We start from the raw sequence: 11,871 nt of genomic DNA, 5'->3' as shown, positions 1-11,871 counted from the left end.
CCTGAGGAATTCAGGGCAAGTTGAGGGCATCTTTAAAGTACAAACCCACTGACAAAACAGAAGGGGTTTAACCTGAAATACACAGTGTGTGGAAGGTACAGCTTGTAACACAAATATAGTTTTGGATAGAAAAACAAGAGATACCTTTGTCACAGTCGAGACAGCCACGACACCCAGAGTGTCACCAGACAATTCCAGAAAGCTCCAGCCCACACAGAGCAGCACCAGGGCACTCCAGGAGGCTGCAAGTGGCTGATCTTTTTGTCCTCCAGCCCAACCTTTTATCCCCTCCTGCTGATGCACTGCACCTGTGTGCCTCTGCTCCCTGTGTGGTTATTCAGCACACCTGGGCACTCCATGGCTCCTTACCTTCAATTGTATTCACCTGTCCTGCACAGCTGCACCCACTGGGGATGAGGCTCAGCCCCACTCCCAATCACCCACACTCTGTGCCTGCACCCCTTCCAGCAGCACCCACAGCCCTCTGCAGTTTTCTGCATTCAGGCTCCCCTGTGCAAGGAGAAACTGTCACTGAATGACCCCCCGAATTCATCACAAAGCTCTGCCAGCAGGGAGACAGCAGCAGGCAGGAATTCAGCTTCATTCATACAGTGGCTGGTGCACGACAGGCACAGATCTCACGGGCTCTGATGGAAAACCAAACCCCCACTGATCTCGGTGGAACAGGAAGGTGATGGGATCCCAGGGCACCCAGCAGCGTCCTCTGATTGCACAAGGCAGAGCAAAAAGGGGAATGCAGTCTCCCCGTGCATGTGATTGGATTTCTTCCCACAGCATATCATGGGAGCATCCCTCCTCTACAGCACAATTCTGCACCAAAATCATACCAACACCAACACCAACGAGGAAAGCTGATTTTCTCCCTGGCTCTCCTACCTGGCAGGGCCAGGCTCTGCCTAGCATTGACACAAGAAACTTTGCAAGAGTGCAGTGCAAGAGCATTGGACCCCGAGGCAGCACACCTGAAACAAAGAAGAGGGACAGGAGAGATTCTGAGCACTTGTCAGTTGGTTTTCTGAATGGAAAGCTGCCATTCGTGTCCAGGGTGTTAGTTCCAGATTCAGTGTCTATCATCCCTTTATAATAAGTGTTAGCACTAAGTAACTAATAACAATAATGTTTAAAATAAAAACCAAACCAGCCACAAAACCCACCCAAACTTAGTTTATTCTGACTGCTAAGAACAGAAAAGCAGCATGTATCTAAAATTAAAGATGCCTTTGACATACCTCACCGACTCCATCCATCCTCCTCCCTTACTCTGAACACAAATGGCCCAGGAACATGTAAGCAAGAGATTAAAAACAAAGAGAGACCAAAACCTCTCTTGAGTATGTGCTGTCCCTTCCTACACTCCTTCGTGTGACAACTGGAACACCTGGAAACCTGCTCCACCAGAGTGTCCCTTTTCACCTCAAGCAAATTGCTTGTTCCTCGAGTCAGGAAGCATTCACAGCCCAGCTCCTCATGAAATGAATGGAGTTCAGGTATTGAAAAGCACATTTTGTGAACACAGACATGAGACCCTTTGCAGCTTAAGCACTGGCAGATTGGAGTCCTTGAGGCCTCCCTGTCTGGGAAGGCTGCATGGTATTACCAAAAAAACAATCCAAATTGTGCACTCAGCGGGATACTTGTGGTAGGAGTGATGCCTGGAGAAGGCTGATCTAGAACTGAGACTAGAACAGAGCTAAAGAACAAAGCAGGGATTGATTCAAAGGATCTCCTCCATGGATCCACCTTGGGCAGCACCAGAGCCCAGCCAGGGCTGCAGCCAAGAGGAACCAAAATGGTCCCAAAATGCACGAGCGCTCCCGGGGGCTCTCACTGGGATCAGCTCTGCTCCATTTGCACCTTGCAGTTCATTGTCCCATTCCAGCTTTAGCCCAGGCACTCCCATCCTGCTTGTTTTTCTCTCTCCAGCCCACGCTGTTTGTGCTCCTGGGCCTGAGCTTTGGATCATTTGTCCTTGGTGCCCAGCTGGAGCAGGAATTGTTTTGTCTCCCTGCTCTGTGCACAGAGCTCCCCATCCCCTCATGTGAAGCTCAGAAGTGCACACTGGAGCAGCACAGAATGTGAAAAATAGAAAAGCTGAACCCTGAGGCATCATTTCCCCCCATGGATTTAGCAGACAGGCTGAAAACCTCCAGGACCCTGTGCCACCCCAGGTGCTGCCCAGCACAGGGAGCATCTTCCCAGGCACACCATGCCCCAGAGGCTGCTGCTGCTCCTGAGACCAGGGAAGAGAAACAACGCATGGAGCACCTCTCTGGAGCTGCAGATCACTTCACCCAGTGTGCCCCCAGCTTGGTGTTACTGGCAGCACCATAAATGCACAAATGGGGGAAATAAAAGTAGTTTTTACTTACCTACTTTCCCTCAATTAGTGTTTTTTATGAGCTTTTACATCCTCTTCTTTTCTTCTTACATACTTACGGATTTATTTTCCAAAGGGCCTGTTGCAGAAAAAGGTCTCAATGCACATTATAATTGTACAGAAAAGGATTAAAAATAAGAATTAATTCAACCATCTCCGTACATAATGCTTTAATGACTTTTCTTCCAGAATTAATGTCCTCAGAATTCTGAACACACAGGAAGCATGGCAGCACTATGTAGAGTACCTGGGTTTCAGGTAAAAAAAAAATTAATGCACTTTCACCCAGAATTAATCTGCCAATCACTTTGTCCACATCAGACAGCCTCTCTGGAAATTAAAGATGTTCATTTCTACAAAAGTGCCAATTTTTTGATTGGTTTCAAATGGAGGTGCAAAAATCTGATAAATCTGTCAACTAGATCTAATTCACTGCAAAATCTGAAGCATTTGATCAGTTATAGCAAAAGGAAAGTGTATACCCTGCCCCATGTCTACAGAAGTTATTCTGTTATTTAGATTATTTCATCATAAGAAAAACACATAACTTACATGCTGGATGCTGTAGTTGGGGAGTTTTTAATGTTTGTTTTTGTTTCTTACTGTCTCATGTCAATTCATTAATTTTTTTTTTAATATTTATTTACATATTTAGAACTGGGTACAATGACAGTAAAAAGTAATAAAGAACCAGTAAAAAAATAGAGGAATAGAGGGAATGACACAGTGGATAAGTTATATTCAATTTGAGGATTACCTATAAAGATTATAACAAAAATTAGTTTGTGTTCAGAATGAGTTCTATGCATCCAGGATGGCCAGAAAGACACAGCTCACTTCTCAATGCTGTGTGAGAGACTTTTCAGCAACAGACTTTCTGCTATTTAGCTGCCTTTCCATAGCACATTTATCCTACACTTATGCAAATATGAAGTACCTCATGTTCTTGGGCAGCTCAGCACTGAATTTTCAGATCCTGAGTCAAATGACTCTCAACACCTGCCAGCAAACTTGACAGGAATGTTCCATGTCAGGAGTTACACTCTAACACCCTTTATTCAAGGTTATGGCCTGATCCCAAACTCTTGCCACACCAGTATTATGAAAATAACTTTCACCTTCTGAAGCTGTATGGACTGAAAACACACTCAAAGCCCAATTTTTATGACCACAAGAATGCCTATGAGTGTCCCCAAACACCAAGGACACTATTGTCAGGAACCAGATGTAATCATGATCACAATGGGCCTTTTTATCCCCTGGATCTCCCAGATTTATCCTGCATTACACGAACACCACAGAGGTGGATTCTAGACACAAAAACCTGTCTAAGCAGAAGAACGTTCCTTCAAATACAAACAAATTATATTTTCCATCAAATGGAATTAGCCTCTTGTGGAATCACTCCAGAAATCTTAACTGAACACTAAAACCCTTCACTCTAACTGGGTTACACAACACTTCTTTTGGTATAAAGTTCAGCATCCAGGCTGATGTTTTCAAGGAACCAATGTAACATCAGAAATGCAATAAGGAACAAATTTATGGATCTCTGAAGTCAGCCATTAAATCCAACCCTTCAGCTGGCAAAACTCTCTCCTTAGGAGTCTTATGGCCTCCGCACTTAAGATTACTATAAAAATGCTTAGGAAATTCTTTAAACAAATGCCAGCACACTGTTAAGTATCAGAGTATATTTGAAATCAGATTTGGTGCTGCTGTGATTTCATGAATTCTAATGGAACTCCTCCAAATTTTTTCACCACTGCAAGCGAACCTGAAATATCTCATTTTGCATTATTTTTAGCTGAAATGTATGTCAATGTGAAATCATTTGAACTACATTAGTAGAACTAAAATGATCCCCAGTGTAAATCCATTCACATCAGAAACGTATTTCACCACTATAATTTAAAAATGTAAAATGCCCAAGTCACAATAAAATTATTTTTCTGAGAGTTGCCAGTGTCCCTGGGAAAGGTCTGACAGAAGCAGGAGCAGTAATCTGGAGCCATAACAGCTCAGCTAGAGGGTTTCTCTGGCACACAATTTCAACCAGAGTAACACCTAACACAAACTTCTCTTTCTTGTAAAGCACTTGGGATCTTTGGGTTTTAGCACGTTAGTGGCAGGACTTTGGCATGATAAAACTATATTGTGACTGGACCAGTGGACAGCTGAATAATCAAGTTATAAACCCAAGCAGAGCTATTTGCTTGCGCTCTGGGATGCACAGTTCTTTCTGAGATTCAGAATGCTGACAGCACAACCTAGCACTGGGCTCTGAAGTCCTTATTTATCAGGACCAAGGGTTTGCTCACTGCAGGAGGCTCCCCCATTACCTGAGGACACACGCAGAACGTTGCTCTGCCAGCTCCTAGGAGCCCCTACAGTCAGACCTTCTCCTTCTGAGAGCAAGGCACTGCTCTGAAAACAGCCCAGCACAGACACTGCACGCTTGTTTTAAATCGACAGCTGAGTGTTTGAAGATTTTTTTTTTAAAACATTCACGTGTCAAGGAAACAGAGCAAAAAAAACTTTAAACCAGTTTGATATTAATAGCAATCACTATTCTTTTGTGTTGCCTACAGAAGACGAAACCAGCAGAGGCTGTAATGAAGAACAGAACTTTCAATGAAACTGATGATGTAACAAACTGCATCTTCCTGCACTAAACAGGTGCTTGTCAGCATCTCATCTCAGCTGTCTATTAAAGCATTCCCCTCACGCTGAGCTCCGTGGCTACAGCATGAATGCTCTTTAAAAGTGATATTCAGAGAGTTTTCTCATTTCCCATGAGAGGTCTGGAATCCCACCTCCCCTCTCAGGCAGTCAATACTGCAAACAGGTAGTACTTATTTTCTCCAAGTTCTTTATTTACCTGGTCAGTGTTTCTTTCACTCCTAGCTCGTTGCCATGGTCCCAGGCACTAAATGGTCTCTGGTGTCAGACAGAACGAGTACCAAGGCATTCAGCAAGAGAACCCTCACGCCCTTTAGGCCAGTAACTGCTATCTCTGAAAGAAGTTACAGATTTTTGCTGGGTTTTATAGAGCACTCACCCTCACTGCTGATACTGCCCCCGTAGAAACGAAGGATTCAGCACATTTAACTCAGGTGAGCTGGAGTGAAATGCAACATTACATTTTGGCAAATGCCTATGTATGAAATTACTGAGTCACTTCATTCAAAGCACAGTTGCAATTGACGCCACCACAATAAAAAGGAGCTCTTTTTAATGCTCCACATCAAAAATATAGTGAAGCCTGCTCAGTGTTTTTAAATCAGGAATCAGACACTTTAACACACATTTTGAAGCAGGGCTCAGCACAACGCAGTCTTTTGTGTGTTGTCTTTTTTTTTTTTTTATTTTTCTGCAATGCAAAAGAAGACAAGCAGAGAAACTTTTCGAAGAGACTCACAGAAAAACTATGAAGGCAAACCCCAACCATTAAAGAGAAGCCTGTGTCTGCAGCTCTGTTTGGTGCCACTGGATTCAGCAAAAAAGGCTGATCTGATGGATCATGTGTAATATCATGGATGCCCAATTCAGAGTGCTTCTGTTGTTGCTCTAAGTCAGTCACCAACAAGATCTCCCCCCTGCAAAAAAGGCCCCACTCAGCTTTAAATGAACATTGCAAACTACTGCAATTCCGTGCTGTTACCAAGTCCTTTGTTCTTCCATAACAGCCTGTCCCAGACCTTAAAGTGCATATGCCAATTTGGTTCAAGTTTTATAATCTGGAATGTTCCACAGTGCCTCCTGAAAAACAGTGACAGTTTCATTGTGCCTTCCCATGGTAAGTCTGAAAAAAAACCTTGTTCTGGATCTATTATTTATGTTGTATGCAGCAATATCTTACCTATCTCATTCTAGGCTCTGGAATACACTGCAGGCCAGGTAATCTTTGCCTACCTGAACCTCCTAGGAAGGGCAGTGGGAGGTTTTGACACCATAGCAAAACATAGCTGGCCTAAAAATCAGTAAAAAGAAACCATGGAATGCTTTCACGAGGACTCCATGGGACCCAATACGTTCATTTTGAAGCCCAAAATGCCTGGTTTTGATCTTAAATGTTGCTTCAAATATACATGGGCAAAAGCTGTAATCAAGGGAAAATGCAGCACCAATAATAGCACGTTATTAAAAGTCAGCAATCCTCAATTGTCAGTACTGTAACAACTGAGTATCTTATTACTTCTCCCTTCTCCTCCCATACACCGAATTTCCTCAATACTGACAAGGTGCATCTACTTATCATGGACTCTCAATGCTAAATTAAGCAGGAAAAAAAAAAATTATACAAATTAGGTTGGTATTTCTTGAGGGCATCAGTAGAAAACACCAATTTCAAATAATTTTGATTAGAAAATTTTACTTCACAATCCTTTTCCAGATGACAGGTACTCATAATTAAAAAGAGCATGGAATTGATGTCATGTCAGCTGTTTTGCCATCAGCATCACAGAGAAAGAAGAAACAACAAAATATGATGCAGAATTCACTCTCCCAATGATTGTCATTGAACTATTACATTAGTAAACATTCACAGTATGAAGTCTCTTTCAATATATCTCCAGCATATAAAGTAGTGCAAAAAAAGCATTCCAGTCATTTTGCCTTTGCAGTCAGACCAGGTTTAACTCTTACTTCATTTCTTTCATTATTAGACAACAAATGCTGCAATGCCTCCAAAGAGAGTTATAAAAATAAACAATTTCTGGAGGGTCAACAGCCTTTTCAAAGTAAATTTCCAGTTAAAAACAAGCATTATAGATTTCAAGGAAAAAAAAAAAAGTTAGATCTATCTTCTGTAGAATATCTTTTTACAGTAAATTTACCATTTGAAAAACAATGACTATGGTATCCAATGATTTATGGTAGCTGCTATTAAAGCACTGATAAATAGATAAATGACTACCAAACTTCATTGTTTCTTACATAGTAAATACCTCTGAATGCCAACTTTTACCACAGAGCTGTTATTAGTGATGTCGACAGTTCATGCACCCACTTTAAAACTGACTTGGTTTTAATAAATTTTTCAGCCTCATGTGCAAAACACTTGCATTCTAATAAAAATATAAAGTCTGAAAATTTATCAGATCTAGCAATCCTTTCCTCAAGTTGTACCACTTACTTGATATGTAATACACCTTCAGCAATGCTTTTTATTTGTATTTAACCATTAAATGGCATACTACTGTATGCTGCAGACTCTTGTTTGCATATTTCATTATTTTCACTGCACTCTTTAATGCATAAATATATTTGGAAAGGCTCAAAACTACACATCAGTTTCCACAGAATTTGAATTTACACAGTTTTTCTTCTCTGACTCACTGCTATTCCCCGTGTCCTGACTTTTAGTCTCCTTTACACAAAGAGATTCTTTAACTCCTTCTTCCATCTCCAAATACTCTGATTTATCCTCTGTGGATGAAGAGGATGCACTCCTAAATTTCTTCAGTAAATTTGTTGGGAGGTAAGGGCAACTGACCGCATTTTGCATCATCTGCGTGTGCTCTTCGTTCTCAGTTTCTCTGTGGTAGAAATAGTTAAAATTGGAGACAATCACTGGCACTGGTAAAGCAATGGTTAACACTCCTGCAATGGCACACAGGGACCCGACTATTTTCCCACCCACGGTTATGGGCTTCATGTCCCCATAACCCACCGTAGTCATGGTCACTACGGCCCACCAAAAGGCATCTGGGATGCTTTGAAAATGGGTGGCAGGCTCGTCAGCCTCTGCGAAGTAAACAGCACTGGAAAACAAAATGACTCCGATAAAAAGGAAGAAGATGAGGAGGCCAAGTTCCCTCATGCTGGCCCTGAGCGTGTGACCCAGGATCTGCAAACCCTTGGAGTGCCTGGAGAGCTTGAAGATGCGAAACACCCTGACCAGACGGATGATCCTCAGGATGGCAAAGGACATGGCCTGCTGGCTGCCCTGCTCCTGCGCCAGGTCCGTGCCCAGGGTGATGAAGTAAGGCAAGATGGACACAATGTCTATGATGTTCATGACGTTCTTGAAGAAGTGCGCTTTGCTGGGACACGCAAAGCAGCGCACTGTAAACTCAAAGGAGAACCAAATGATGCACACGGTCTCTACAATGAAAAAAGGGTCGTTGAAGATGGTGTGCTCCCCAGCGTCCAGGCGAAGAGACTCGTTGGAAAGCCCCTTCCCTAAGCTCAGCGACATGACGAATTCCTTGTCATCTCTGAACTCTGGTAAAGTCTCCAGACAAAAGATGACGATGGAGATCAAGATGACCAAGACGGAGACAATGGCAATGCCTCTGGCTGGACTGGAGCTTTCCGGGTACTCAAACAGCAGCCAAACCTGCCTCTTAAACTCATTCTCCGGCAAAACCTTCTCCTCTTCCTCTTTGACAAAGCCTTCGTCCTCCCTGAACTTGAGCATGGCCTCCTCCCCAAGCTGGTAGAACTTCACCTCCTCAGAGAAGATGTCAAAGGGTACATTGACCGGCCTCTTCAGCCGGCCGCCGCTCTGGTAGTAGTACAGGATGGCGTCAAAGCTGGGCCGGTTCCTGTCGAAGAAGTACTCGTTCCTGAGAGGATCGAAGTACCTCCCGCGCTTGGCTGGATCCCCCAGCAGCGTCTCCGGGAACTGAGCTAACGTCTTCAGCTGGGTCTCGAACCGCAGGCCCGACACGTTGATCACCACGCGCTCGCAGCACTCGTACTCGCTGTAGCGGACGGAGCTGTAACCCCCGGGGCCTCCACCGTCATCGGGGGGCTGGTCCGAGTATGAAAACTCATCCTCTCCATAGTCATCGCTGTAGTAGAGCTTCCCTTCCTCCTCGTCGTCTTCGTCCTCATCTTCATCCTCCTCTTCCTCCTCGCTCAAGTCCTTCAGTATTCTCTCCTCGGAGCCACTGAGCGGCAGCAGCTCGGAGCAGGGGAAGGAGGCCCCGCACTCCCTGCTCCCCAGGTGGTGGCTCCTCCTTTTGCCCTTCTTCCTCCTCTTACCGCTCTGGCGGCGGGGCAGGCCGCCGCGCGAGGCGGAGGCCCCGCGGGCCTGCTCCTGGTGGTAGTGGTGGTAGGGTCCCCCTCCACCTGCCGCCCCGCCTTCCACCGCCGCCGTGGCCGCCGCCACGGCCGCCGCCGCCGCCGCCCTGGACTGCGCCAGCCGCTCCCGCTCCCGGGCCCGCGCCTGGGCCGCGTATCCGTAGGGCATGTGGGTGTTGCAGCCGGAGCTGTCCGCGCTCACCATGGCGACCTCCATCCTGCGGCCGCTTGGGTTTTGTTTGGGATCGCTGGCCGTAACAGGGGTTTGTGTTATTTACAGCGTCACCGCGACCTTCGCCGGGAAGCTCAAAGCCATTTGCGCTTGGAGGACAGTGCCCGGCGCATCGAGCGTGGCAGCGTGGTTGTAACACTGAGGCTGTGCTTTGGAAAACCACAGACCCGCATTTTCCTGTTCTCCGGAACGTCTGACACAAGCTACTGCTTTGCTAATGAGAAAAGATGAAATTCTCAGGTCGGACCGGAGAACAGCTGAGACCTTGTTCTTCCATCCACCAAGCCCCTTTATTTTCATTTATCTCCTGCAGCCATCACAGCTGTATCTGATCAGAATCATGACTGCCTCGCAGGCTACAAAGGCTGCATTCCTCAGGAGAAGAATATGCAATATGCAATACCTGTTCTCCACAGATGGTTTTAGCTCATCATTGAAACCAAATGCCAATAGTCTCTTTCCTCATTATTTGTTCCCGGTAATGCTTTGGCCTAGCAAACGTACTGTTTAATGTCGTTACTTGGAGAGTTGAAGTTAATTCCAGCCATCACTTCGTTTACACAGTGAGGAGGTCTTTGCAAACCCTTTCTTCAGCCTGTCAACAATGTCTCAAACCTGGGAGCAGCACCCAGGGCATCAGCAGCAGTGGTAAGAGGAGGTGGAGGAGGAGGAGGAGATGAAGACTGAGAAACTGGCTCTGAGGTCCCCATGGGACACAAGGGAGTGGATGGGTCACCCTTTGGTTATGGTCATGCAGAAGAAGCACTTAACCTGAGGCACATGCACAAACACACAAAGATAAACAAAACAAAAAGGGAAAAGATTGGATTGTTTTCCTAAAAGGTCACACCGATCAAATGAAACTGTGTCATCTATTGCCATGGCATTCAAATCTTCTCCTGCCCACACGATTCACACTTCTACATTACACACACACCCACATCACATGCACAGAGATTTTGAACGACTCTGTGGGTAAGGATGTGGGTGGGTATGTCACATATATAGAGAGACAGATACAAAATCCCCACCCATACGAGCACTTGCATCCATACACAAACATATGCATGCTTCTGAGACACCAACACATATAAACACTAATAAAAATACTGCAACACACAATGCATTCAGGTCTTTGAGCACATATGTAAGAGATACACCTACATGTATCCACACGAAACATTAAAGAAGAAATGTATCTTGACAAAGAGCTTTTGTTGTATTTGCAGAAACACATCAGATGCGGGAGTGTTGCATTTTAATCCAAGGCAGAATTGTATTTTGATCACAATTAACATCTCGCTGGATTTAATTTGGAAACGGGCACGCACAATGCTCAGCCAAGTGAAAATACCCTGATATGTCAAGAAAACAACTGCAGGTGCACTGAAGCAACGTCTACATGCAAGCACACACAAAAATATACACAGCCCCTCAGACCCCCCCTTTGAAACAGAAGCCTCATTTATAGCCACGTCTATTAGTACACGAGAGAAGGTGAACACGAACTATTAAACGACGCTATTTTTAAAATCGTACCTACGTGTCATGCAGAAAAAGAGCCTAAAAAACGCCGTTATACTTACTGATCCTAGGCAGAGAAACACAGCGCTGCTCCCGCTGGTGTAAGGACCGGGTGACGGCAGCGCTGCGGGGCTGTGCCGGCTGATCCGCGCTCGCAGGTGGCTGCGGTCAGTGCGCACCACAGGTTGGCGAGTTATTTCTGCCCCTTCCAGCCGGCAGCCGGGGCAGCGAGCCGGGGAGGCGGCCGGCGCTGGGGGCACCGGGCACCGCCGCAGCCGCTCGCCTCGGCATCGGCCACGAGGCAACGAGCGAGGGTCTCGTCCCCACGGGGGAAAGCGAAGGCGGCGTGCGTGTGCTTGTCGTGTGCGAGGCGGAGCAGGCGCGACCGCCGGTCCCCGCAAGCCGGGCTCAGGCGGCAGGTCCGCAAATCAGCGCCGGCTGATCCGTGCGCTCCGGCGGCGGCAGGACGGAGCCGGCTCCGTGCGGCGCCTGCCCCCGGGGAACGCCCGGGGCTCAGCCGGCCGCTTGCCCGCTCCGTCCACTTGTTGGCCGGTCCCGCTCGGGGCGACGCGGCCGGGGAGCGGCCGGCCGGAGCGCGGAGCGCGGGCGGGCGCTGCTGGCGGCCGAGGGTGCCGGGAGCCGGGAGATGGGATGGGAGACGAGATGGGAGCCGGGAGATGAG

At 46.3% G+C, this 11,871-nt stretch overlaps 1 protein-coding gene across 1 annotated transcript; it reads right to left on the bottom strand.

The window, feature by feature from the left end:
• Positions 1-6,756: 6,756 nt before the first annotated feature.
• KCNA4 (potassium voltage-gated channel subfamily A member 4) lies at positions 6,757-11,320 on the bottom strand. Its single transcript, XM_053946797.1, has 2 exons — positions 11,252-11,320; positions 6,757-10,436 (listed from the first exon to the last, which is right to left on the bottom strand). Exon 2 carries the CDS (start codon positions 9,648-9,650, stop codon positions 7,686-7,688), a length of 1,965 nt encoding a protein of 654 aa, XP_053802772.1. The 5' UTR covers positions 9,651-10,436; positions 11,252-11,320; the 3' UTR covers positions 6,757-7,685.
• Between the last annotated feature and the right edge of the window lie 551 nt (positions 11,321-11,871).

This window comes from Vidua chalybeata, chromosome 6, assembly GCF_026979565.1.
Source record: "Vidua chalybeata isolate OUT-0048 chromosome 6, bVidCha1 merged haplotype, whole genome shotgun sequence".
Taxonomy (NCBI): Eukaryota; Metazoa; Chordata; class Aves; order Passeriformes; family Viduidae; genus Vidua; species Vidua chalybeata.
The sequence above is the reverse complement of the archived record's forward strand: the minus strand, read 5'-3'. Positions and strand labels throughout refer to the sequence as shown.

Excerpts from the sequence above, each read along its gene's own strand:
- KCNA4 (XM_053946797.1), bottom strand. The coding sequence starts at position 9,650 with ATGGAGGTCGCCATGGTGAGCGCGGACAGCTCCGGCTGCAACACCCAC.